Source organism: Aspergillus caelatus (assembly GCF_009193585.1).
Source record: "Aspergillus caelatus strain CBS 763.97 unplaced genomic scaffold BDV27scaffold_184, whole genome shotgun sequence".
Taxonomy (NCBI): Eukaryota; Fungi; Ascomycota; class Eurotiomycetes; order Eurotiales; family Aspergillaceae; genus Aspergillus; species Aspergillus caelatus.
In genome coordinates this window covers 1-25,785 of record NW_022475447.1, presented here as the reverse complement: position 1 = coordinate 25,785, position 25,785 = coordinate 1, and the positions used below count along the sequence as shown (strand labels likewise).

Below are 25,785 nucleotides of genomic sequence, written 5' to 3'. Positions count from 1 at the left end.
GACGCTGGACCGTTTCCTCCACCGTCTGCTGGTGCAGAACCCGGTGCGTCGGCGACGCAAACTCGAAGTATCGATGAACTAGGGCCTCCGCCGTCTCTACATCTGGCCATTGGAACTCGGTCACACATGTTTCCTTCACCACGCGATCCCCAAATTGAAAGATGGATGTGGTCCGACCCTGACTTGGATCATGCGAAGCGCCGATCGTATTTGATGGAGGAGTTGGCAATCCTAACGCCGCTCGATCTAAGAAGGAATGCGCAGAGGTTGGCCCCCAGTACCGATCCGCAACCTCCGTCTGCTGGATCTCGGGCTCATGATCATGATACCTCGTGTCAGTTATGGACGGCGGAGAAACCACAGAAGTGGGCGCATCGTGGAAGGTAGGCGGCCGTACATTGTCTGGTGAGGTATAGGTAATTGGGGAGGAGAAAGATAGATGACTGTCTGCTGAGTTGTTGCTGTGTGTTGCCGCTTGGAGGGATCCATGATGTATCGTATGCGAGGACGGTGGTGGGCTCACGGCTACGCCGCGATTATAGGTGGTATTGTATGTACAAACCTCCTTGCGTTTGAGGCAAGGTCTACAGGGGAGATTCCCAGTACAGGCTTTCTTCTTTCTCTTACATGCATCGCAAGCGCGAGTGACTTTACGCATCTTCCGCGCCGAGCTGTCGTCGCTGGCCAACATTTCCGCCTGCATGTCCGGAAGGGCGGAAGGAAAGCGGAAATCACTCGGCCAATATAAAAAGAGGGCAGAAGACGGATATAGAGAGAGGGACGGGGCGATAGGGTGCTGGTGTATCTGATCGTGACCGACAGCAGGTCAGCTTTGTGAACCCTGCATGTCTAAGAACAATCGATTTCCGTTGAGCTTGAAGTTGAACCCATTTTTTGACCTTCCGAAATTAGGCGAGAACTGCCAAGGCGGGTTTGAACCGAGGAAATCAATCAAGTCATGAAGAGGCAAAATGATCTGAGAATGATATATCCTGAATTCATACGATCTGCCCAGAGCGTGGGAGGTTCCTGCAATATCCCCAAACGACGATTATCCTACAGAATCCTTAACGGTGCTTGCATGTTTCTCTGCTTGGGCCATTCGTTGCCCTCCATCTGCCAGACAAGCCTGTCGTCGCTCGTGTCTATACAGGCAGAATCATGCGCAATAGATCTCTTTGCTTTTCTACACCATCCAGCCGTCCTTGTTTTTTTTTTTTTGAGTTCTATTTATTCCCTCCGTCAAACCGTATCGATCCAAGTCGCCAAGGTATCACCATAAGCTCCCTTCAAAGAGTGGTATCGGAAAAGCATCGGAATGTCGGTTGACGCGGATTCTCGTCGGATTTCTCCACATTTACCCGGAGACTCGCTCGGATTTCCATGGGAATACAACAAATCGTAATTCATCTTCGCTATGGGACAATGTTCAAGGTAGATCATGAGATATGGCCGAGTAAGAAAAGAAGGTTAACGAGAGCAAATATTAAGTTATAATGAATTGATTTCCTACCAACAGGCAGATTGAGTCGAGCGCCGAAGCAGAAAAAAAAAAAAAATGGAAACCCATCGACGGAGTCCCTTCAAGCGTAACATGATCAGTAGTCGTGATCCACGTTGTTATGCGGTACGCAAAAGTCCTTGGAAGAGTCTCTGTCGAGCGCAAAGTAACCGTCAAGTTATAGTGCAATGAGTGCCGAGTCCGGAAGCAGAAGGTATACACTGCCCAGTTCATTGGCTCGTCTATAGTCTGATTGACGTTGTGCAGTGCTCTAAGGATAGACCATCTTGTACGGACTGCAGTACATTTGGTCGACCCTGTACATATCCTTCCAAACAAGTTCGAAGCCCTTTACAACGCTGGTATGTGAGTTATTTGGAATCGCGCTTGATGGACTTCGAATCCGCCTTCAAGTTTCTATTCCCCGGAGCGGAGCCGGATATGCTACTGGAATCGATATTGGCCGCAAAGCGCGGATGGGAATCCTATCGCTCAGAATTATATCTTTTTTCCCTGCCTTCATCACCGACCTCTACGGAAACCAGCAACAGCTCATGTTCGGTACTCCACCCTGACCCACCTATGAACGCGACGCCAGCCTCCCGAATAGCATGTGAGGATGATGGCATGTCTCCGGCGGGACTGAGCGAGACAGGTTTAGACGCTATCGAGTGGTCCATGGTGCCGAATGACAGGATTCTTCTCAATATACCATAACAACGCTTTTATGAAGGCGACCGAAGACTAGACGACGACCTAGACATTTAATTTCCGATTCTACTAGCCAGATTATACCCACTCACTTTTGCACTGCAGTTGCAGTGTCCGTCGATATGAAGATATGCACACGAACTCGTGATGATGATGTTATTGGTTATTCGCTTTATCAAGGTCGATAGATAAGGGCTACAATGATATGTGTATATTACAAGTTTGCAGCCAATGTCATATGTGTTCATTTAATTTAAATCGTCGCTGGCCCGGTGCACCTATCAGGTTCTGCATATGAACGCATGAATGCTGATCTCTGCTTGACTGTGTTCTGCAGAGCTTAAGCTAAGGCCGATGGTGTGTTTTAAGTAAACTAAACAAGTTGCCAAGCACCCACTGAGGATCATCAAATCCGCCACGTTCGCCGGGATTCGGCCAAGGAATTCGGTACTTTGACAGTTCGGAAACAATTTGTCCGAAATGATGCATATTCGCTCACTTACAGGCCGTGAGGCACGTAGATAGGGCAAGGGGTTGTTGTATACGATACTGATAGACGTATAAGTACTTATAAGGTGGTCCTCACCCATATTAAACAAATAGAATCGGCAGACCTGTGCAATTAATTCTCTTTTTCAACATGTACCAGAAATCGCTCCTCTTGGCTACCGCTCTTCTAGGCTCTCATGCCCGAGGTGCTGTGCTCCCTCGCGCAAGCATTGACCATGATGCCGTCGTGGGATTCGACCAGACGGTCCCCAGCGGTACCACTGGTGAGGTCTACCTGGCTTACCAACCGGATCTGTATGTGGTCAATGGATGCGTGCCATTCCCAGCGGTAGATGCCGAGGGTAATACGAAGTATGTTTCCCAGTCACTCCTCCGTTCCTGAGATAGTTACTATGTACGTGATAAATGATATCATTTCTTGCTAATCATGGTCAACAGTGCCGGCCTCGAGCCTACGGGGGACTCTAGTGGAAATTGTTCTAGCAGTACCGGACAAATCTATGTGAGAGGCGGCACATCCGGGGACTATTATGCCCTCATGTACTCTTGGTACTTCCCCAAAGACGAGCCATCCACTGGCCTAGGTCATCGCCATGATTGGGAGGGTGTTATTGTCTGGTTGTCCGATTCCACGTCCACGTCCGCTGATAATATCGTGGCGGTTTGCCCGTCCGCACATGGTGGCTGGGACTGTTCGACAGACGGTTACACACTTGATGGCACCAGCCCCTTGATTCAATACTACAGTGTCTGGCCCGTGAATCATCAATGTGGGCTGACAACCACTGTCGGCGGTACACAACCCCTGATCGCCTGGGAGAGTCTTCCTACTGCTGCGAGTACAGCATTGGAAGACACGGACTTTGGAGACGCCAATGTCCCATTCAAGGATGCAAACTTCTCATCCAACCTCGAAAAGGCCAGTTTTTGAGACGAGATACGGTTGTTTATGGAAGGAACTCCGTCATGGATTGCTTAGTAGTTGATTAAGATTGAGATCAAAGGAAATGACTAGAGGGAATTGCATGGTTTAGCGGGAATGCATGTATCAAATCACTGGATATGACAATTAGACCTGAACGGGAGCTTTCGCGGCGTTCGTATGCCGAATTGATCAAACAGGAGCATGCCAACACGAATCATGCACCAAGGTTGTTAGCTTTATGTGGAGCTTCTCTCGGGAAATGCAATAGCGTCGGATAAACCGAGGCACGCATGGTAATGCACCCAACTAACAAGTGCCGAACGCTAGATAGACTACTAGTCGGATCCGTGTCGCAGATCCGGATAATGTTTACGGGATTCGAGATCCACTGTATATATAAAGTATACCTATAATTGCGGGGTACCCCAGGTTTTCATGTCTTATTACTTTTGGCATTGAACGTGCAAAATGTTGTCCTTCGTGAAAAACGCTTTCTTCCCACTTCTTCTACTTTCCCAAGCCGGGTATGGAGCTGCGGCTTCACCAGCATATCCAACTGCACCCGAATTGAGCTTCCTCTACACTGCCTATGTGAAATGTGAAGGCACGCTTATGGAATCGCGTGGTCCTCATGGAATCCGCAAAGCGATCCCCATTGTCGGAGGGAACTTTACCGGTCCCCATCTTTCAGGTAACGACCCCATGTTAGGTCACAGGTATCACTGGCTAATACCGCCTCAGGGGAAATTCTCGATGTCGGTGCTGACTGGGGATTGACTGACCCCCAAAGCAATGTGTTTTCGGCGGATACACGCTACAACTTACGGACGCATGATGGCGAGAATATCTTCATTCAAACCTCGGGCCCGAAGTCTCCCTCTGGGCAGCTGCATCTCCGCTTGGTTTTCGAGACGGGCAGCGAGAAATATTACTGGCTGAACAATGTCCTGGGTACGTTGCTTAGATAGTTTGTAGCATGTCTTTATTCGCTAACGGGTTACTTTAGCGATCGGTGTTTTGACCAATGTGGAGAAGACTTCCAACTCTTCACTGCTTCGCATCGATGCATGGAATGTAAGACAGCCTCGTCATGCAATGGTCCTATTGGAATACGGATTCTGACCTTGTACAGTTTGCTTCTGACTGGAATGCCACGACGACGTCTCTGGTTTGAGACTGACTAGGATGGTTAGCCCCCATGAGGGCCTTAAAACACAGACCAGATAGCACTTGAGCCTACTTACAGACATATGAATGAAAGGTGGATTTACACTTGGTAGTGTATAAGCCATGATTTTTACACGGGTAGAATCCCTAGTTCAGTTTGATGCCATTTTCCACGACCACGTATAAGTGACAGTTTACTATGTTCTATCACCGTCCACCTCAGCGTCAAGCTCCAAACCTTCGGAAGGATTAAGCCAAGCCATAGTTAGTAAAATATTCCCACCGATTCCGCCATTGCTCCACCATGGTATAATTCTTTTAATTGGACAAAGCCCCGCACCGACAGTGGGACTCGTGTCCACTCGAAGGTCTGGAGGATTAATAATCAGGTTACATTGTCATTGAGATACAAGGAAGTTATAAACATGCCTCTACATGCATGTACATACAGTGATCTCAAGAAACAGATAACAAGATGGCTTCCTTCAAACCCAGAAACATTCTGCTCTTCGGCGCCACTGGAAACATCGGCTCATACATTTTGGACGCCATTCTTGCGGCGCGGGATGAATTCGACCGGATTGCTATTTTCACCTCACAAGCTACCGCAACATCCAAGGAAGATTTCTTGGATGACTTGAAACGCACCAAGAATGTTGAAGTCCTCGTAGGTGACTTGCAGGATGAAGAGGTTGTGAGAAAAGCTTACGATGGTACGTCACTGCTCCCCATGTCAAACCCATATTTGTTTATGAAAGCATCGATCAATAATCAAGCCTATGATGCCTTGGTTAACAAGACATTTCCTACTTGATTGAATGAGAGCCCCATATTGACGTATACTAGGGATCGATACCGTCATCTCTGCATTGGGCCGGGGCGCAATCGCTTCCCAGATCCCTCTCATCCGCCTTGCTGATGCCTCTCCCACTGTGAAATGGTTCCTTCCCTCGGAATATGGCACAGATATTAAGTATTCTCCTGCTTCAGCGCAGGAAAAGCCACATCAGCAAAAATTAAAGGTGCGAGCGTTCTTGGAAAATGAGAGTCCCAACGAAGGGGTGGTGTCCGATTTAGCGTACACATATGTCGTCACAGGCCCATATTCCGACATGTATGTTCATTTCGCAGGTAATCCGATTGCGGGTGGATGGGACGTGAAGAGCAAAAAGGCGACGCTGCTAGGAGAGGACGGAAGCGCGAGAGTGAGTTTGACGACGATGAAAGAGTAAGTCTCTCGAGCTATAGCTGAACAGCCACTGCAATGGAACTAAATGGCTTCGGATTTCTAGTGTTGGAACTCTCGTGTTGGCGACGTTACGACACCCCGCCGTGGCTTTCAACCGCGCACTCAAGGTCAATTCGTTCACGACCACACCTGCCGACATCCATGCCGAGTTTGTGCGCCAGACAGGTGGTCAACCGTGGAATGATGTCCAGTATACATCACTCTCCCACTTGCGCGAAGCAGAATCGGAGGCTTGGAACGCAGGCAAGCCTGAAGCTACGGTACTGACCCTGAGGCGGATCTGGACCGAAGGAGGCACTTTATATGACCAACGAGACAATGCATTAATCGGTGAGCCGCCAATGCAGACACTGGAGGATGTGGTTGCCCAGGAAATCAAACAAACGTCGTAACTTGTGTAATTGAATGGCGATAGAAGCGAAACAGCCTTCCGGGCAAACTTGGATGACTATAGATGGCTGAGGCCAATGCAGGGTATTGTCTCGTATCGAACGGCTACAATGCCTGTTTGTATGTAGTCCGGTCTGAGAACATAACGACAAATATCTGGCTTCATCCTCGAAAATATATATTGGTTGTCCAGGCATGTGAACCTTGTAAGGTCAAATCTGTCCCGTGTATGCACGCTGTAAGTAAAAGGAGGGATACCCTGAGTACCCTGTATAGACTCACACTCTCGCTGTTATTACAATCATACAAATGCAAGTATCGAAGACGACCATGGTCAAGCCATTGTTCTCAGAAGATCTTTGTTGATCATATCACGTGATTATACTGCAAACGTTCTTTGCTGACGGTCACACCCTCATGTAAGATAGATCAGAGATGAGCTAGACAAGACTCTCAAGGTGCCCAAGACCTGGAGACAAGCTGTACTCAAGCTCGATAGCCTGGACATTCTCTTTCCCCCTCCTTCCTCGAGTCTCTTACTTAAAAATTACCCCGCCATCGGGTCAGCCACTGGACCCACTTGCGTGCGTCATTGGCAAGATTTCCCGCCAACAAATCTCCAGAGATAAACATAACAACCTCCAACTAACTCACTAACGAACTCACCATGGCGCCTCACGAAGGACTAGTACACCCCAAGGAATATGACATCAAGGATAGCAATGTGGAGCTGATCGGATCCGATCTGGACCATCGCGTCAAGTACAATTCGGCGGCCACGGAGCCAGCCTGGAACAACGGTCAGATCGGACAGGAGGCTGGGCTGTGGATCTGGCGGATTGAAAACTTCGAGGTGGTGCCCTGGCCCAAAAGCCGGGCGGGCGAGTTCTACGACGGGGACAGTTACATCGTGCTGCACTCCTACAAAGTCGGCGATGACAAACTGGGCCACGATGTCTTTTTCTGGCTGGGCAGCAAAACAACCCAGGACGAGGCGGGCACCGCGGCTTACAAGACAGTTGAGCTGGACGAATTCCTGCATGGAGCGGCGACCCAGCATCGTGAAGTCCAGCAACAGCCATCGGAGGATTTCGTATCGCTGTTCCGTCGCATCACCATCCGGTCCGGCGGTGTGGCTTCAGGTTTCAACCATGTGGAGGAAGAAGAACCCAAGGAGGTGACGACATTACTTCGTGTTTTCAAGCATCCAGGCGCCGGCCGGATTGACTCGATTATCGTGTACGAGGTGGAACCCACCTGGCAGAGCCTCGACGACAAAGATGTCTTTGTCTTAGACAAAGGCGACAAGATCTGGGTGTGGCAGGGAAAGACCTGCAGCCCGATGGAAAAGGCCAAGGCCGCTCAAGTTGTGAACGACATGACGCTGGCGAAACATGTCGATGTGGAAGTTCTATCCCAACTGGAGTCGCGGTCGAAGATCTTCGTCGACCTGTTAGGTGGCAAGGAGGTGGACCAACTCTCCTTCCAGGCTCCACGTCCCGTCTCATTCTCCAAGCGATCCCAAGATCAGAGCGGCGCCTCGCGCCCATCCAAATTATTCCGGCTCAGTGACGCCTCCGGATCGCCCTCATTTAATCTGGTCAAGGATGGTGGGCCAGTTCGCAGGTCGGACCTTGACGGAAACGATGTATTCCTCTACGATGTTGGTAGCCGACTGTGGGTCTGGCAAGGATCGGGTGCCAGTGAACGCGAAAAGGCTTTGTGGCTGAAAGTCGCCCAGGCTTATGTTCGTCATCTGCAACAGAACCAAGACGATCCCGACGCATACCTGACCCCGATTTCCAAAGTCGTGGAAGGCTACGAAAGCCCGGCATTCCTGAAATGGATCGAGGTTTAGGTAAAAGCGGAGATACATCATGTATAGATGCCCCTACAGCGAGCACACTAAGGATATAATTCCAAGTGATTAACCAAGTCGATATTTTCCCACGCAGTTATGTGCGGTTGACGGCATTCAGGAGGGCCTCGGTAGCGAATGTGTGGATATGATTATTTTTGATCAAGAATAACATGAACTCTGCCCCTTCAGGGAACTATCTATTAGTAAAGTTCTCTAAGTAGCCATACTTATTGCCGAAGGGACCGGAGATAGTTAAGACAGATCTAGAAGACTAGAGTCACTAGACAGCGTTAAGTATCCAGCTACAGACTACAGTGTCCAGTAGCAGTAAGCATAGTACTACTCAGAGAAACAACTTTCATGATTCTGATGCTAATCATTATATTGGTAGTAGTAAATATAAAACAAGGCCTTGGGCTTATAGTAGAAGGCTTGTGGTCGAAGGGCTTAATAGAAGAGTACAGGGGAATAGTCTCCTGGTTTTGATACCCTGTTATCCTAAACAGTTCCCAAACAGTGATCCAAACAGCTTAGGTTTCTTTGGCCTTGCCGAGGTGTTCTGTGGGTGGAATGTTTGGAGGAGGCCATTTTTTCACGGAAACCCACTCCGTCCTTCTTTGAAAAGTTAATACTGGTGAAGGGCTAAAGCATGACTAGATTCAATCTAGTAAAGCCACACAAACTGCTTACCAAAAGGTTGAAGAAACTATGACGATCTGCGACGCAACGTGGTGAAAATTAGGCCTATACTATAGTACCTAAGACCTCAATATATAACACATGCATATATTAGAGTTATATCTACCGTTGTTTTATTGCAAAGGGGATCTGATCCAACCATCAAAAAAGTCCTTTGAGGGTTACGCTGCCAGAATAGATCACCCACTGAAACAACGCCTGGAATTCGTGTAGGAGTCTGGACACCTATGTATAGCCACGTCTGAGTCTAAAGGCGAGTATTTTAGGAAATTCAGTGAAATTCCGAGCGGCGTATTCACGCGAGGGTTCGCGGAAGGTATCATCGAAGTTCACTTCCTCAAGAGCATCAAGGATGAGGCCTGCCCGAAAGAATGGGGCAAATAGATCTTGGAACGACCTGTGGAATGAGAGCTACCAGTCTATCATTAGTTCATCGAAGTGCAAGTCCTGATGCAGGAAGAGTTGTACCGGCGGCTTATGCTCGCTATCATTAGAAAATAGGAGTTGCCGGGCCGGGGCAACGTTCTGATATTGGCTCAAAAGTATGGACCGATCTATTACGCGTTGGCCAGTCACAGGATCCTCATGAACTGTGATTTGGCGCCTTGCGCCACTCGTGAAGAATAGAGGGTGAAGCACAGTAGCAACGAAACTGTGGAAGGTAAACATGTCAGAACGAAGAGCAGGTTTCCAAGTGCAGATAAGTATGTCAAATAAAGGTCGGGCCAACCATCCGTCTTGCTTCAAAAGGGACTTTAAGGATACTGCCAATGGTTCAAGATCAGGAATATCCATAATCCCCATGTTCATGACAACCACGTCAAATCCGTCTTTCTGTAAGGCGTTAGCCCAGGTATCATCTTTTAGTTGGGGCTCTGGTGGAAGGTGTTCCAATTATTCAAATAACAACGAACCAGAAGGTTACTCCTGCCAATAAATTGCGCCCACTGATCTTTGTTGGTCACATCTAGAAGTTCGAACGAAATCGTGCGTTCCTTGTCCAGCCTTCCATTTTCGTACCAGGTCGCTGTTCGCGCCTTTGCATGTTCCAGCATGGCTCTTGCGCCATCCGTCGCAACCACAGAGAATCCTTCTTGAGCAAGCCATCTCGCAACTAAGCCATTTCCCGTCGCGAGATCGAAGGCACGGTTCCGCTGTTGTTCACTGATCATTCTTTCCAGGGCAGGCAATTCGAGGACTGAGAAGTAGTCGTTCCCCTCATCACCCATAGTAGTATCCCAGGATCTAGCATGGTCCTCCCAGGCCGCCAAAGCCTGACCTTCCATGCCTGTTGGTTCCATAGGGTCGTCTTACTTGGAGCAAGAGAGATAGCTGTATTGTCAAATCTCCTCCCCAACAACAGTTAACGGTCCGGGTAATTTAATGATCATGATGTGAGTCATGGTCTCGTATTCCATTGCTTGGCTTTTCTTGGCCGGTAGCAGTATATCGCATATGTACGACCGTCGATCAGAGATATCAACATCTGGAGGGAAACTGGCATATGGCAGAGCATGGTACGCTAGGAGAACTCATTGATAATACAAAATATATGTACATCCCGTGTCTTACCCGCTCCTGCATGGGGCGTGTTTCAGCGGATGTTGTATTATATCCCTACCAAGTGTCGGGAAGTCAGACAGCAATGTCGGAACCACCTTCCCATGTTCTTCTTAGCCGAGAGCTGCTGCACTACATGCCCTTGAGTCCATTGACCCGCTCAATGCAGGTTTCAGTGGAGGCTGATTTCCATCTTTTCTACCCTTTTTATGGGTTTAGTTCAGGTATTACCTGGTACCAGAACCCGATGGATACCAGGCCAGCGGATACGAAGGCAGTAGAAGAGCGCAATAAAAAGAAGAAAAACAGACAGCAGGATGTGGAGTTTGTGGAACAGAGTATTGGGAAAGAGCTGCATCTGGACGCTTTACAAGGATGGGGCCTTTGGACGATGTCTTCTGAGGGGACACTGCATTAATAAGAACCGCAGATTGCCTAGAGGTTTACATGAATTTAGACCTGGGGGTTGCCATTCTAAGCCGGTTTAGAAGCATTTAGTACCCACAGGTTCAACACAGAGCTATAGCACGCGTCACGCTAGGCGCGCTCAAGAGACTGGTCCGGGTGCTTGAGGGGTCGGTTCTCCCTCGACCTGAGAGAACTTGATAAAGACGATTCCAGACCCAGCGGTGGCCTCCAAACTATATTCAGTTACGAAGGTATATGTCCGACAAGGGTCCGCTTGGCACTGTGGCGCGAGAGAATAGTTCCTGCGGAATAAAAGTAGGCCTAAATATGTACCTGCAGAGAAATACAGAAGTGCTGATGATAAGGCTAGGCAGTATTTCATGGGTTATATATGGGGATAAATGCACGCTGATCACCATGCAAGCAATATGACATGCGTGCGTGGCAGTATTATGGCTGGGTAAGTAAGGGTGCTCGCTTACACCGCTCCTCGGTCTCTTTTTCGACTCTTCTATTCCCCTCCACTCCATTCAGGCGTGGCTCACCAACCACGAACATGCCTAAGAGTGTGTGCTGACTTGGATCTGAAGGAACATGGCTTGCTCGGGGTCCTCATACTCAGAAGACAATGACGACAGAGAGTCATTGTTGCCGAGCGGCGTGACGGATCCCCTGGTCAATGCCAGGACGACAGAAAAGATAGATCAGAAACGTCATGCCGGACTGGTATCGACGGCTCTTCTCCTGTAAGTGTTCAGATTGATTGCACATGTGGTAGCGCTCAACAGGTCTCAAGGATAAATCGCATGATCGGTGCGGCCATCTTTTCGATCCCATCGTCCATCGTACGCAGTGTTGGCAGTACCGGCGGCATCCTCTCATTATGGCTGGTCGGGTTTGCCTTGGCCTATTGTGGCATGTTTGTGTGGTTGGAGTTGGGCTGTCGGATGCCACACAGCGGCGGCGAGAAGCTTTACCTGGAACAAGCTTACCCACGCCTAGCACGGCTCACAACCACGTTATATGCCTTCTACGTACTCTTTTCCTTTGGCGGTAATCCCTACTATACTTTACGTACTGCCGATGTGCGACAGCTAACGGGTGAGCAGGTCTGACGTGTGTGGTGGTGGCAGATAATCTCCTTCTGGCGCTGAATGTATCCGCCGGAGATGCCGGGAAGCGGACGCTTTCGATGGGGGTGCTCGTCCTCATTGCGGTGCTCCATATTAGTTCGCGCACCTGGAGCATGCGGATTATGAACTCGCTTGGGTTGATCAAGATTGTTATTCTCGTCCTGGTCATTCTCACGGGCGTTGCTGCCGTCTGTGGTCTCCTACCGAGCGTGCCAGACCCAGGGCGGAGCTTCCAACACCCTTTTGCAGGGTCTTCCACTGATGCTTATGCATACACGGTTGCCCTGTTTAAGATCCTCGCCACATTTAACGGGTGGCATAATGCTGCCTATGTCCTGGACGAAGTAAAAGACCCACAACGGACATTAAAACTGAGTGGTATCCTGGGTGTGGGAGCTGTGGGTGTCCCGTACCTGCTGGCCAATGTGTGCTATGTTTTTGTGGCTACGCCGGAGGAAATCAGTCATGCCGGGGTACAAGTCGTCGCAATTCTCCTGGGAAAGGTGTTTGGAAGCGGTATCCGACAAACCACGGCCGCACTCACGGCCCTGTCCTCGTTTGCCAGCCTGATGACCATTGCGTTCGCCTTCTCGCGAGTCGTTCAGCGCCTTGCATGGGAAGGGGCAATCCCAGCTGGCCAGTATATTTGCCAAGCAAACATCCTCTGGAACACCCTCTACCGCGTTCTTCCTCATGTTCTTTTCTACAGCGGTAGCCATCAGTATAGTACCTTTTGGTATGTCCTACCTTTCCCCTATCTAATGTGCATGCTAACGGGTGTAGGCGATGCATACATATTTTTAGTGGATTTGAGCCAATATGAAGTCGCCATGATTGGGTTCTTCGTCGCAATAGGCCTTTTTCGGCTTCGTCGAAAGTCCTTGGTGACCAGGCATCAGTTCCGTGTGTGGACTGTGGTGCCCTATATCTTCTTGACGTGCCAGCTATACCTTCTCCTATCGCCATCTCTGGCCCCAGAGGAAGGGGGTACAAATACCAGTTTGCCTTATTGGCTCGCACCGGTCACGGCTTTAAGTGCTTTGGGGCTTGGGATACTGTATTGGTGGCTTCGAAGAAGGTAGTGGTGGGGCTAGAAGTCTTACGTGGGAAACGAATAATGTCGCTCCACCAAGAAACGTACCTCTGTAACTACCTGAGCACTTCTTCATCTATGAGAATTTTACGAAAGTAAACTGCATCAGGACGACTGTAGACCTTCCACGCTTGACGGCAAGAATTCGAATTTTCCGACCGACACAGACATTTCCATGCCAAGCGACAGCCTCGTTTCTTCCTGAGTACTCGTCTCATGCACGGCTCATGGCTCACCAGTCTTGATCTAAGTAGTCGTTACGGCTCCTTCGCAAGAGGTCCGTGAGCTCTATCTTGGGCGGCTACTGCATGTATTCTGCCTGTCTTCTACAGGACGAGGATTCCCCTCTAAGACGAGTATATCGCAGTCCAAGGTCTTTGCCAGAATAACAATCCACAGAAATTCCCGCTCGTAATCCGATCAGGGCCATAGAAGTCAAGACTCACTATCATTGCCTGAGCGAGCTAGAAGACGAGCCTTGAGGCTGAGAATCGGTTACCGATCGTCAATCACATAAAGAGGGTACCCTGGATCAGGGCGTCTAATTGTTTCGAAGAGCTTCTTTTCCTGGAGAAGTCGTCGTAGCTGTCATCATGAATATTAGTGTGCTACGTAGATAGTAGATTATACACCTGAACGTATATATCTCTCAACTCATATCCTAGAGAGCATCCGGCATCAGACCCCAGACACACAGAGTGTCATCAATTACCTCCTTTGCCACGCTGATGTCTCTGCTCCGACTGATCATTCGGAATTCTTTCAGAGCATTGCTCTGCAAGAATGGGCAATCCGGGACTTGTCGACTGAGGTATTTGCACAGAGGCCCGCAACCTTGACTAATGACCATCCCTCTGTAGAACAAGGGGATTAACCCTTCACTAGACGAATAGTCCAGATATCACTGCAGTATTTGAGGTATGCATATGGCATGTAAAAGTACCCACCATCACCCCAGTGAGCCCCCCATGAATTGCGAACGATGAAGACTTTTTCAGCGTCATCATAACCAACCGCTAAGGGGCCGTGACGTCCCTTCCACTTTTTTAATTCATCAGGCGTTGGCATCTCTGCGAAAAGATCAGTTATTTGATGTAATTGCAATCGATATGAAATACCAACATACTCAGTGTGTAGCCATAGTCACCACCAATTCTTTTCAATCCATCATGTGGTACCAGCAGAAAAAGAAAAGGATACCCCTTGTCAAGGCTGTCTTTGAGCTTTTTTTTTTCTTTTCCAGGAAATGAAAAGTATTTGACTGTGGTATGCTGATGAGCATGTTTCTGTGCCCGAGCAGGTGGCTTCTTTGCCGCCTTAGCCCCGGGGACAAAGTATTTCGTCTTCGGATTGTACTCGGCAATCTCATATGACCAGTCGTGTTCTGAACACACGCCGTGACTATTTTTGGCAAGGGATTTAATACCTTCTCGGAATGACATCCCAAGATTTTTGAGGACTGCATCGCGGTCATTAGGATGGGTCATTTGGCGACCATAGTACCAAATAAAAAGCCTTGACGGTGAGAAATGTGATTTTTGCTTTATAGAGATAAACTCAAATGCACCAGCGATGGCGTTGGCAACACAACTCCCTGCTTTGAGTTGGTCGTATACCGGTGGGCAAGAAGACCTGAGGTCCACACGCCGCCGCAGAGTCCAGTCTTCAGCTTCGTAGATATGGTCGCGATGATCTGGGAGGTCAGGGCATGCGCTCTGGGAATGATAGAGACCAGAACTACTTGGTGGGTCCTCCTGATTTTTCTGAGAGATCGATTAGCTTCACTTCTCCAACCCTGAACAAAGTAGCGATCCCGCCTACCCCATTTGATTTGTAGTAGTCTTCAGCCGATAGATCAGGTTGGCGTTTTCTGTTAGGTCGGCGATTTCTGTTAAGTTGGCGTCTCTTGTAAGCCTGACGTTTGTTATTAGGCTGGCGTCTTCCATAAGCCTGGCGTTTTCTGTTTCGTCTACCGTGAAACCTTCGGCTATACAAAATCAGATCCCAGATCAAGCTGCGTTAAGTCCTCACGACTCACTCAATACGTCGCAATATTTTAGCACTACCATATCCAACCCGGCGTACAATGTTCTTGTTTGTGTCGTAAACACGATTGGTGAGTTTCTGGACTGCAGATGGTAGTACTTTCTTGATTCCAATAGCATTGGAAACACCATTTTGGGTACGGCGCGCGATTTCAAGTGCCCCGACTCCTAGTCTGGTATTAAACTCGGTGGCATTAGCCAGAGCTTTGAAGAACATTGTGATTGAAAAATTATGGTAAAAGGTCAGTGGTAAGCCGAAAGCCGGTGGTCAATATAAGTATATAAAATTCTTTAGACTACCATTTATAATGTTCTCCCTGGACCTGATGAACCCATCTCGAATTAGCCTTAGAAGCCCGATCGGCGTCAGAGGGATTGACAACGAGAGGGGCACTGCTAGCTTCTACAGGCAGGAATTGGTAAGATCTGCTACGAGAATCCAGTCATTTACAACAGCGGAAAAGACCCTGTGCCAAGACGCCATGCACAGAGTCAGCTGGAATTCGCAGTGGGGTGAAATATCTGGTCCCACGGTGGTGGTCAATCAGGCAGCCAAATCTATCTCTTATCGTATACACATGTCTATACATATAGCTTCACTCGATTCACGTCTGGCAAGCTATCCAGCGGGGATTGAGGACTAGCTATGGCGAGTTCAAAGCACGAGGATTAAGGATTGTCAAGCTGCTGCGGACGAGACGCAGAACTACACTTTCGGACAGACGAGTGGAGGACCGCATTATGTGCTGCAGCCAGACGCCGGCGAAACCTCCCTTGGCGGCAGCTGTGCAAGCTCGGCAGGTGTTGAATGCGACCCACGCACTAACTCATGCCATAGGGAGGCAGCTCTAATAGGCCCAATGAAACGAATATGTTTGCGATCTAGTAGCGTTATGTGACAGGTCTGAGTTTGGGCGGGCAATAGGCAGATCCACAGTACCAGCAGATGTCCGCATTCTGCAGGGCCATGGCTACTCTGGGTCGGCTGGCTAACCTGCAGTAAGGCTCAGCTGAATGCGGCCTGGGCCGCCAAAGCTACGATCGGCATTGTGCAGCTTAGTCTTGCAACTAGGATATGCACAATGTCTCCACTTAGCCAGCTAACACATTCAGCCAGCCAAGGACGAGAAATTCAGCTATACGGTCAGGCACGACGAGGAACCAGCCTCACGCTGATCGATAAATAGTGTAGAAGTAAATTCTGCTCCTCTGCCAGTCAATGCTATCACTGCATTGACTGGCGTAGTATCTCCTCGGCACTGTCAGCAACTAGAAATGACCCACCATGTACAGTTATGAGATCGTCCCAATAAGAATAGGTCTCCGTCATCATGTAAGTACTGCTTTTGCCCAGCCACAGTATTATTTATTGGACACACACACCTAATGGCAAGGCGACCAATCGCTTATCAGAAGGGTTCTATGAGTGGAAGATGACCCCACATGCCGAAAGGATGTATCCAGAGCACATGCATAACTACCGCTGCCATATAGACTAACATTTGTATTCCAGTATACACTTAATGTAAGATTTGAAAAACTATTTCCAGTTTCTGGCCAGGAATTTATGCTACTGCCTATTTGATCCGCAATTAGCTTATTTATAGCTATTTTTGGACCCAATTCATGTTTATTACTGACCCTGCAGTAGGTATGGCATTGTTAAACTTACAACAGGGTATATATCTATCAAATATCAATCGAGATGCCTAGAAGAGGTAATAACTAGGTTGAATCACACAGAATAATGAATGGTTATACGGCACTAATGTAGACCAGCTGAACGTTTAGCACTTCTATGATTCACAGAATCACAAAGAAGGGAATATTTTGGGAGCCACTTCCATTTGAATATGCATACTGATTCCAATCCACCCCCTATTCAAGCTGGAGATACGGAATACCTGGAGAATTAAAGACTAGATCTGAACTCAAGAATCGATCATTCTTGAAAATCATTTAATGGTTGATATCTATAGAGGGATATGAAAGGTGGGCGTATGGCGAGGGCGGATTAGGAAACTTTTTTTTTTTTTTTTTTTTTTTTAAATATATATAGCCTCCAAACGTTGGGTATGTAGCCATTTGGAAAGCGGAAGGTTGATTGGCCTCAAATTTTACATAAGCTAGTGAACCCTAACTTACCCAGTTTGTCGTTAATTAAATCAGAGACCAGAATTGCATCTGCCATCTCGTGACTGGATGGACTTTCTCAGCCATCCACCGAACATGGTTCACGAATCGCAATGCTGCCACCAAAGATCTGCAGGCTTATTTACCTTTACCTTGACTAGACTCCCGGCAGCTTCCACTAATAGCAGACCAGTTATAGTTTGGCGTCGTCTCTTTGATCCTGAAACTCAATATCCCTGCTTTTGGACGATTGAGTACGTCGAGCGATGACGTCATCTACCAAAGGATGCCACGTACCATTACCTAGGGCTACGAAAGTAAGTATAACCGTATAAGCCCATTCGTATTCTACCCAGTGCTTATAGTTCCCTAGTGTTTTATACTACGCCGTAGCTAATCTTGACACATCAAATGTATTTTATGCTCGCCAGGCCTGAGCCTTCGACAATCCATACGTATTTACATCATCTTGACTACCCTTCTATGTCACTACCTGGAGCTCATTGGCCCACTGAAAGACTTGGAAGTGACAGCCGCCAGGCTACTATGGCATTCGGAAATAATGACGGATACGTAACACCCCTGGCGTATTATTTTAAAGCCTCCCCAAACTTTCCCAGCATGGATTGGCGGCTGCTGTCCGCTGAATACAGCTATCTTGTGCATTGTGGTGTACTATTTGAAAGCAAAAATATACATTCTTCATTATCCGGTGGGAGGAACAGTTGCACCTGAGAGAGATTGGGCTGGTTAGTTGATTGATACGAGTTAAAATGATGTCGCGACGTCTTGGAATAGCCTGGTTACACGCACGCCTAGGTGCTCCTGCTACCACAAGTTTGAGGTGGGATGTTGTTAGACCACCGGTCGGCTACGCAACATGTACGGCAAAACGGCCTATGGCTGGTCAAGCGCATCTGAAGGAGAAACTGCCAAGTACTGAGAAGAGCCGTGAGCGATTCCGGGAGTTCTCACTTGCAGGCAAAGTTTTTGCCGTGACGGGTGGAGCACGGGGGCTGGGGTTGTCGATGGCCGAGGCGTTGGTAGAAGCTGGTGGACGAGGTATGCATTCGCAATTGTTATTTCTTAGTCCAATACTGACCTGTTATAGTCTACTGCCTGGACAGACTACCTGAGCCAGACGAGGAATTCCGCGCTGCTGAAGCACGCGCAAACCCGGACTTCGGGGGCTCACTACACTACCGTCGCATGGACGTGACGGACGACGCAAATACCGAAGCTGTCATCGCCGACATTGCAGCAGAGAAGAACCGCCTCGACGGGCTGATTGCTGCCGCAGGTATAAACCACGTCGCTAGCGCAATCGACCACCTACCCAAGAATGTTGAAGATGTCATCCACATCAACTACACGGGCGTCTTTCGTAGTGCCGTTTCAGCCGCGAAAGTAATGCTAGACTGGAAATGCCACGGCTCGATCCTCCTCGTGGCGAGTATGAGCGGCATCGTTGCGAACAAGGGGATGGCGTCTGCTATCTATAATTCGTCGAAAGCGGCGGTGATCCAGTTAACGCGAAGTCTGGCCATGGAGTGGTCTGAAGCCAAAGCAGATGGCACGGGGGGGATCCGCGTAAACTGTCTTTGTCCCGGGCATATTGAAACGCCGATGGCGAAGATGGTTATGGATAAGGATCTGGATACAAGGGCGCTTTGGGAGTCTGAAAATATGATGAAGAGATTAGCGAGACCGGAGGAATTTAGGGGCATTACTTTGTTGCTTATGAGTGATGCTTCGAGCTTCATGACTGGCAGCACTGTGGTTGTTGACGGTGGTCATACAGCTTGGTAGATTCCGGAATTGGTTTGAATAGACGTATGTCCATGTTGTACACAGTTGGCAGTTTACCGCAGTATACGTACATTTCTACATTAATGACTGCCAGTTATATTTCAGCTCCTTAGCCCATGTCAGCCAACCTTCGAAATAGGCGAGAGATAGTACCTTTCGTTTCGCCTGACATAGGTGGCCACCCCGAGAACTACACGCATACAACATCCTAGCTGGTAAGAGTGGCATCGAACAGAAGACGCGGATGCTATAACCTAGGTTACGGACAACCTGGTTGCGCGTGGTCCTACGACTTGCTAAAAAGACAGGCAGGCTAGGACCAGGAACCTAGGACGATGATCTCTACCCATACAGGCTACCTCATGATGCAGATTACTAAGAGATCGCAGTCAGGTGAACTATGAACTACCGGGTCATCAGGCGAGAAGTATTCTTGGCTTGTAGATCTAAGGTCTCAGGTGATGAACCAGCAGCCACGTGGACGCCCCACCGAACTGGCCCTATAAACTACTACTAATTCATGAAGAAACCCATCCTACCAAGTAACATGGATCACCACATAAATGGATCATGGCGAGCCCTTTCTCTTCTAGCACCGTAGGTCTTCATCTTGCTGAAATCACAAGTTTTGATTCAAGATGTATATATTGACCGTTCTAGAAGCATCAAGACACGCCCACCGACCCCGGGAAACCCACCATAGTGTCCCCACGTGCCAACCCCGACCCAGACCCAGAGGCCCAAAACTACAATACCTTTGCCTTCCCATATGACCCTTCCTCACCAGAAGGGGTTCCTCCCCCGCGGAAACAAGGTGGGGGAGGCAACCTCTCCTTGGTAGTGTTCGGCCTCGTCATTATTGGTATTGTGTTGCTTTTTGCACTTTCCTGATTACCACGCTGATTTTCGAGATGCCGGGGTTATTGTGGAGCAAAGTGGCTTTCTGATAGTAGATGGTCGTGGAACAGGGTTCGGGGTCATTCACAATACCATGGCCTGGACGGAATGCTGTTTCATGTAGTTTTACTTTGAGATAGTGATATCACATATTTCATATATCAAGATCAAAGAGAACGTGGCATAGGATTGTTGATGAAATATTCCCACATCTTCCCAAGGTGTCCATAAGCTCGACTGGCCATTTTATTTTCCGAAGAAAACCGTTTGGATCAATTTGGAGGAAATTATGAAAGACAAATGAAAATGCGTACAGCAGCAGCATTAGTAACGCCGTACTTATCTGGCCCCTTTGTTAGCTTCTCGCTGCTCAATGTTGACTCTGAGGTTATTCCTTACGACTCTGAGCAATTTTCACCAGAATCAGCAGTACACAAGTCAGGCATTGGCGCTTATATGGGCCTTCTCAAAGCCAGATTTCTCTGGATCAAGTTATGTATAAATCACCCGATTCACCCTGCTGTCTAGAACATGAGACACAGTAGCAATGACTTGTTGACAAAAACAAAGCCAATACATTGGCATAAATTAGATTATCATTAACATGAAGGTGGCATAATTATACGGCCTTGTCCAATACTTACACACGCATTCCTTTCTTCCTCGCAATAGCTTGCTTCAATGACTCCTCTTGTTCCTCCAGTGACTGAAGATACTGTATTCTTTCTTTTCTCTTTCTGACCCTCACAATCTCGTCCTCTAAGCTCTCAATATCCATGTTCTCATATTGAGTAGCTGGTTCTCTATCACCGCTTTCTTCAGGGCCAGATGACGGGCGTATGTCTGCCAGATCATGATCCTGGACATCACCATCCCCAGAAGGCTGTCCCTGCAAACTCCCCACAGGCCCCGGCCCAACCTCCCTAATATTTTGTACCGACCTTCCTGTCCCCTCAGACAATGGTAACACCGCCAATCTGTGCGGTGAACCAATAGGTTGTCCGCTTAACTCATAGACCGGTCCTAGAGGATGCTCAATAGCACGACCCCCCGATTCATGTATGGGATTTCCATCAATTTCCGACGGCATGCCCTCCTTTACACTATGGCGCCCTAGTATTGGTCCCACGGAACGCTGGTACTCTGCAACTTCAGACTCACGCGCAAGAGGCTTGTTCCTCATCCTTCGCCAGCGCAGGAACCATAGCAAGGCAACGAACAGAATCACAATCAAAGGCACTGCGACGCCAATTCCAACTTTAGCGCCCGTCGAAAGGCCAGACGACGTATCCTGTGCTCCGGTCATTTCTGACGTTATCGCTGTTGTTCTTGGTGTGGCCGGTTGTGTTTCGACTGTCGTTATTGTTGGTGCCTCCCTATATGTGCTGATATGAGACGTCTCGGCAGCATCACTCGTAGTCGTTATCGTCGTGTCCTGCGGGTCAGACCCGGTTGAGGTCTGCGTTACGACGGCAGTTATCGGCCCCGTCTCAGTTCCGATGATCGTGATTATAGATGTTTCTATGGTTTGCCTTCTATGAAGCACTGCATGAATTGCCATATCATCCAGGAGAACTGGCTTTGTGTCTATCTGATCGCATAAATCGAGAATTTGCGCCGGTGTCCCTAGAGGACACTCGTCAGTGGAACTGCACCAGGGTATGATGTATGGGCTATGCTGTACTAACATTGTTGGTCCTGATTATGCGGGCAGGCTTTAGCACAGGATTCGAGCTCCAGCTCTGTACGGATTGATGTAAGCTGCATGCAGATACATGCATAATCTGAGTATGCGCAGTTGTGGTCCAAAAATTGATAATAGACACAGTTTAGCTAAGGAGGGCAACTTTAGTTGTCGCTTGCTGAAAGGAGAAAAGAAATAGACAATGGATTGACCTACTGTGCATCGGGGGATGGCTGACCGGTCGGTTGCGAACTGTCGTTCTTGCTCATAGTGTTCGGCGACGGAGTCATCATAGTATCTCAAGGGGAGATATAAGAGACTCCTTAAGGAATTTGCCAGCTTCTGAACAAATCTTCTGCCTTGTTGTAGTTGTTCGCTACCGGTGTCGGAGTCCATGAAGTGCCGTCACTTCGTGGTCAGGGCCCAGAAAAGGAACCAAAGAGTAAGGAAATAAAATTGGACGGCGACCCTCACGCCGGGAGACGAAGGTCATTCATATGTCCGGGATCCCAGGGGGACAGACCCCTGCAAGCGTGATAGTCCGTCGTCAGACCGTCTAGACGCTAGGAAAGCCTAGGGCTAAGTGTCGCAAAGGTGTGTCGACTGGAAATGAGGCCCCGAGGCATTATAAATACTACAAGGTGTTTGTCACTCACAACGTGGACTACAATAAATGACAATATGCGTGGCTGCAGTCCTTGCACAACTCTAAGTTGATGTGGGGGGAAGTTGGAAGACAAATGAATTATTGAGCTATATAAATTCCCAACACTGCGAATCGGGCAGAGATCGTCGGCCAACGTAGTGCTGCAGATCTCAATCTCACCTCCCCGTTTGCCGAAGGAAAAAATAAAAAATCATAAGAAGAAACATACAACAGCATTAGTTAATATAACCGTGCTTACCCAAGGCGAGTCGTGGGCGTCTCGCCGCTCTTAGCAGCAGTTCAGAGTACTGTTCAGGGACCTGAATATTCTTTACCCAAAGAATCAGAAAGTATATTTTTACTTCTATACTAAACAGATTACAATAGGAATAAGTAGAGTGTAGTCTATTACTTTTCTTATTCTATATTTACTCTCTACTCGGGTATTTTTTTTTAAGACTATTATAAACATCTCTACTATTAATTAATATTCTTTTCTGGTATCGAATTTGAGTAACTTACTATACTACCCGAAGGCTTCAAGATAATTAATCTCGATAATTACAATAATTCTAAAATATAAAGATCTGTTTTTAACTATACTAAAAGAGAATATAACCGGGCTCTTAAGTACTTTAATATATATATAATATCTAATCTAAATCTACTAACAACTATTTATTATACCAGTTTTGTTACAAATCACAAAAATACTGTATTACTACTAGATATCCGGACATATAAAGATTTTATAGAGTTTTTAAGACAGAATTTGAAAAAATATTTTAGTAAAGATAAAGCTCCAGTTCTCAGTACTCTTAATAGAATAAGAAGAGATCTGGATACAGAATCAGTGCCACCCAGGTTCGCCTTCCATGTCGGGAAGACCGACGAGCTCTTTCAAACCCTAATCACATGATCCAATTTATCCAGATACGGTTACCCTCGTACTTTAGATCATGTTTCGGTTTCCAACGGTAAAATTCAAACGAACGAGAGATGTAATATTTTGTATCATTTTTCATCTAAAAATAGCCACCCCCTAGCTCGCTGGTCTCGTCAACCAAACACAATCGTCCCTCCCTACTCAAGCAACAATCAACAATCAACCATCACTCGGTCCCAGGATAAGATGGCGGCTTCTAGGATACGTCCTCACTCCCTCTTCAAACCAACCTTCCCAACTTTGCGTAGTCCCCAGGAGCCAAAGCAGCATGCAGCCATCATCAATCCGAAACAAGTCCAGAATACAGCGCGGTAGCCCAACATGAGCGCTTCGGGTGACTTTTTGTTTTCATATGAAGAACCTTGTGTCACACCAGCAGAGATGATGGCAAAAATGGTAAGTCCAATGGAGGTTCCAAACTGAGCAACAACGTTGAAGACCGCGCCAGCCAGGCCCTGGGTTTTGGGCGTGAAGGCGTCCGTAATAATTAAATTTGCCACAGTAAAGATGACTATTTTAACAGACCGTCAGCAATATTATCATGTCAAAACAAGACAAAAGATACTCACCGTCTGCCGAGAGGGGTCCCAGCAGCATAGCCCAAAAGGCACAATACCACCACGACCACTCGGGGTCAATGATGGCCATTAGAAGTGGGGATCCTGCACTGAGAACTGAGGTGACTAGCACTAGGTAATTCGCATGAAGACGATGCACCAGTAAACCAGTTCCAAGATTGAGGATGATGCCGATTATAATGCTGGGGAGGAATCGAAGGGCCGCTTGAATGGCAGGCAGATCTTGAACTTCTTGAAAGCTGCTCTGCAGGTTAGCAGAAGAACTCGTCGTTAGCATATAAAATGATTTAAACTCACAATAGACTGAGAATAGTCTCCATGCCGTTTAGCACAGCCCATGAGAACAGGACCATAATACAGATAGAGCTGAATGCGGTATTTTGCCAAAGCGAATTCGGGATTAAAGCCGACTTTCCGATCTTCTCGCGCCAACTCATCCAACTTAGAAATGCGGGCATCATAACTGCTGCCACGCAGAGGAGGGCAATGTTTTCAGCCTTGTGAATATTTGATGGGCTATCAGTGATGGCGCTGTACGGAGATTTTCATCAACTTGGTATACGGGCAAGACGCGGAGGTATACTCACGCAAACACATAAGAGATCATTCCCAAAGAAGAACTGGACAGGAAGATTCCCATCCAATCAATCTCCCGGCGAAGTCTTTCAAACGTGAACGGTTCTCTCGCAGAATCTTTCGGCAATTTGAAAAAGTTCACCACGGCCAAGCCCATGGTGACACCAGCGCAGAGGTAATACCCAAATCTCCACTTGAGAGACGTTGCTTGGAAAAGCCCACCCAAAACCAATCCTACTGAGAAACCAAACGGCTGTCCCAGTCCAAGGCAGGCAAATCCGATATTTCGTCGTTTACCCACTGGCATGGAGTCGGTCAATATACTAAATGCCGTAGGCAGGCACATGGAGGTTGCGATGCCTTGAAAAGTGCGGAACAGAATCAGCTGTATACCGTTTTGAGCTACACCGCAAGCCAGAGTGAAGGTTCCCAGTAAGAAACATCCAATTAGATTAATCATTCGGTTGCCCATAAAATCGGCCAAGGATCCCGCGAGAAGAAGGCAGCATCCATTGGCAAGTCTATAAAGAGTTAGCATACTTGAAGTCCTGGACTCAGTGTGCAAAACTCACGAGTAGACAGATGACGGCCTGGATAGTAAGCGGCGCCTAAAGTCAGACTATCTTCAATCGATTTGTTGTTTAGGGGTCGGCAGTTGCTAACCATAAGAGCAGATTCTCTGGCAGCCCCAAATCTGCTGCGATCCAAGGCAGCCCAATAGTCAACAGGCCCGTGCTCATGCTGCCCACAAATGTGATGCCCGTCAAGGTCGTAATCAGGATGACCGCACGGGTCCGGGACAAATTTGTGCGCTGGTCATCACCGATATCCTCAGAAGAGCCATATTCACGAGATAATGAGCTCTGGGACCCGGGCCCTCGACGAGAGTCATGATCTAGCTGAGACTGAACTAGAAAATGTGGCGAGTCATGGACATCCGGGGGCGACGCTGCGGTTTGGGTGAGGACCGCTGTTCGAGACATCGTGCTCAGGCGGGTTGGCGTCAACTTGGGACAACAACGGCAAAAACACAAAGAATATCAGGAAGAATTGAGTTACGGAGATCCGATTAAAAGTGTTCATCCCCAGCTCTTAGTCATGGAGAGGTGCGGGGTTGCCAAGAAGTGGATCGATGCTAAAAGTTGATCTGGATAAGCCGGCTGGGTGCACTAACTACATCCGGGAGAAACGATCTATGTACATGTACTCGTGTTGTACTAAAAGTCAAATTGGCCCGGGTGGAGCAAAGGAAAAGCCCGAATCA

The 25,785-nt window shown here is 48.0% G+C and overlaps 12 protein-coding genes across 12 annotated transcripts; 8 read left to right on the top strand and 4 right to left on the bottom strand.

The window, feature by feature from the left end:
- The first annotated feature begins 1,545 nt into the window (after nucleotides 1-1,545).
- Nucleotides 1,546-2,459, top strand: BDV27DRAFT_133485 (GAL4-like domain-containing transcription factor). Its single transcript, XM_032068100.1, has 3 exons — nucleotides 1,546-1,627; nucleotides 1,686-1,715; nucleotides 1,769-2,459. Exons 1-3 carry the CDS (start codon nucleotides 1,559-1,561, stop codon nucleotides 2,216-2,218), a joined length of 549 nt encoding a protein of 182 aa, XP_031924226.1. The 5' UTR covers nucleotides 1,546-1,558; the 3' UTR covers nucleotides 2,219-2,459.
- A 393-nt stretch (nucleotides 2,460-2,852) lies between these two features.
- BDV27DRAFT_160985 (NPP1 family protein) lies at nucleotides 2,853-3,653 on the top strand (the record flags this gene model as incomplete). The annotated part of the gene is made up of 2 exons (XM_032073135.1): nucleotides 2,853-3,073; nucleotides 3,161-3,653. 2 exons carry the CDS (start codon nucleotides 2,853-2,855, stop codon nucleotides 3,651-3,653), a joined length of 714 nt encoding a protein of 237 aa, XP_031924225.1.
- Nucleotides 3,654-4,115: 462 nt separating this feature from the next.
- Nucleotides 4,116-4,821, top strand: BDV27DRAFT_167149 (DUF3237 domain-containing protein; the record flags this gene model as incomplete). Its single annotated transcript, XM_032074397.1, has 4 exons — nucleotides 4,116-4,338; nucleotides 4,389-4,598; nucleotides 4,654-4,721; nucleotides 4,780-4,821. 4 exons carry the CDS (start codon nucleotides 4,116-4,118, stop codon nucleotides 4,819-4,821), a joined length of 543 nt encoding a protein of 180 aa, XP_031924224.1.
- A 405-nt stretch (nucleotides 4,822-5,226) lies between these two features.
- Nucleotides 5,227-6,944, top strand: BDV27DRAFT_133483 (uncharacterized protein). Its single transcript, XM_032068099.1, has 3 exons — nucleotides 5,227-5,527; nucleotides 5,661-6,042; nucleotides 6,107-6,944. The coding sequence occupies exons 1-3, from the start codon at nucleotides 5,290-5,292 to the stop codon at nucleotides 6,453-6,455; spliced, it is 969 nt and encodes a 322-aa protein (XP_031924223.1). The 5' UTR covers nucleotides 5,227-5,289; the 3' UTR covers nucleotides 6,456-6,944.
- On the top strand, nucleotides 6,922-8,596 carry BDV27DRAFT_133476 (gelsolin family protein). The gene has a single exon (XM_032068098.1). The coding sequence runs from the start codon at nucleotides 7,121-7,123 to the stop codon at nucleotides 8,309-8,311; it is 1,191 nt and encodes a 396-aa protein (XP_031924222.1). The 5' UTR covers nucleotides 6,922-7,120; the 3' UTR covers nucleotides 8,312-8,596.
- Nucleotides 8,597-9,072: 476 nt separating this feature from the next.
- Nucleotides 9,073-10,435, bottom strand: BDV27DRAFT_133472 (class I SAM-dependent methyltransferase). The gene is made up of 4 exons (XM_032068097.1): nucleotides 9,928-10,435; nucleotides 9,744-9,847; nucleotides 9,482-9,665; nucleotides 9,073-9,424 (listed from the first exon to the last, which is right to left on the bottom strand). The coding sequence occupies exons 1-4, from the start codon at nucleotides 10,312-10,314 to the stop codon at nucleotides 9,239-9,241; spliced, it is 861 nt and encodes a 286-aa protein (XP_031924221.1). The 5' UTR covers nucleotides 10,315-10,435; the 3' UTR covers nucleotides 9,073-9,238.
- A 1,140-nt stretch (nucleotides 10,436-11,575) lies between these two features.
- BDV27DRAFT_167148 (APC family permease) lies at nucleotides 11,576-13,196 on the top strand (the record flags this gene model as incomplete). Its single annotated transcript, XM_032074396.1, has 3 exons — nucleotides 11,576-11,727; nucleotides 11,778-12,034; nucleotides 12,091-13,196. 3 exons carry the CDS (start codon nucleotides 11,576-11,578, stop codon nucleotides 13,194-13,196), a joined length of 1,515 nt encoding a protein of 504 aa, XP_031924220.1.
- Nucleotides 13,197-14,077: 881 nt separating this feature from the next.
- On the bottom strand, nucleotides 14,078-15,469 carry BDV27DRAFT_160978 (uncharacterized protein; the record flags this gene model as incomplete). Its single annotated transcript, XM_032073134.1, has 4 exons — nucleotides 14,078-14,277; nucleotides 14,334-14,970; nucleotides 15,029-15,194; nucleotides 15,246-15,469. 4 exons carry the CDS (start codon nucleotides 15,467-15,469, stop codon nucleotides 14,078-14,080), a joined length of 1,227 nt encoding a protein of 408 aa, XP_031924219.1.
- A 2,689-nt stretch (nucleotides 15,470-18,158) lies between these two features.
- Nucleotides 18,159-19,194, top strand: BDV27DRAFT_167147 (uncharacterized protein; the record flags this gene model as incomplete). The annotated part of the gene is made up of 2 exons (XM_032074395.1): nucleotides 18,159-18,447; nucleotides 18,497-19,194. 2 exons carry the CDS (start codon nucleotides 18,159-18,161, stop codon nucleotides 19,192-19,194), a joined length of 987 nt encoding a protein of 328 aa, XP_031924218.1.
- A 570-nt stretch (nucleotides 19,195-19,764) lies between these two features.
- On the top strand, nucleotides 19,765-20,085 carry BDV27DRAFT_160976 (uncharacterized protein; the record flags this gene model as incomplete). Its single annotated transcript, XM_032073133.1, has 2 exons — nucleotides 19,765-19,791; nucleotides 19,855-20,085. 2 exons carry the CDS (start codon nucleotides 19,765-19,767, stop codon nucleotides 20,083-20,085), a joined length of 258 nt encoding a protein of 85 aa, XP_031924217.1.
- Nucleotides 20,086-20,731: 646 nt separating this feature from the next.
- BDV27DRAFT_160975 (CFEM domain-containing protein) lies at nucleotides 20,732-22,171 on the bottom strand (the record flags this gene model as incomplete). Its single annotated transcript, XM_032073132.1, has 3 exons — nucleotides 20,732-21,717; nucleotides 21,780-21,924; nucleotides 21,992-22,171. 3 exons carry the CDS (start codon nucleotides 22,169-22,171, stop codon nucleotides 20,732-20,734), a joined length of 1,311 nt encoding a protein of 436 aa, XP_031924216.1.
- A 1,322-nt stretch (nucleotides 22,172-23,493) lies between these two features.
- On the bottom strand, nucleotides 23,494-25,705 carry BDV27DRAFT_31593 (major facilitator superfamily domain-containing protein). The gene is made up of 6 exons (XM_032076306.1): nucleotides 25,185-25,705; nucleotides 25,094-25,111; nucleotides 24,533-25,042; nucleotides 24,243-24,476; nucleotides 23,937-24,184; nucleotides 23,494-23,878 (listed from the first exon to the last, which is right to left on the bottom strand). The coding sequence occupies exons 1-6, from the start codon at nucleotides 25,502-25,504 to the stop codon at nucleotides 23,577-23,579; spliced, it is 1,632 nt and encodes a 543-aa protein (XP_031924215.1). The 5' UTR covers nucleotides 25,505-25,705; the 3' UTR covers nucleotides 23,494-23,576.
- Nucleotides 25,706-25,785: the final 80 nt, after the last annotated feature.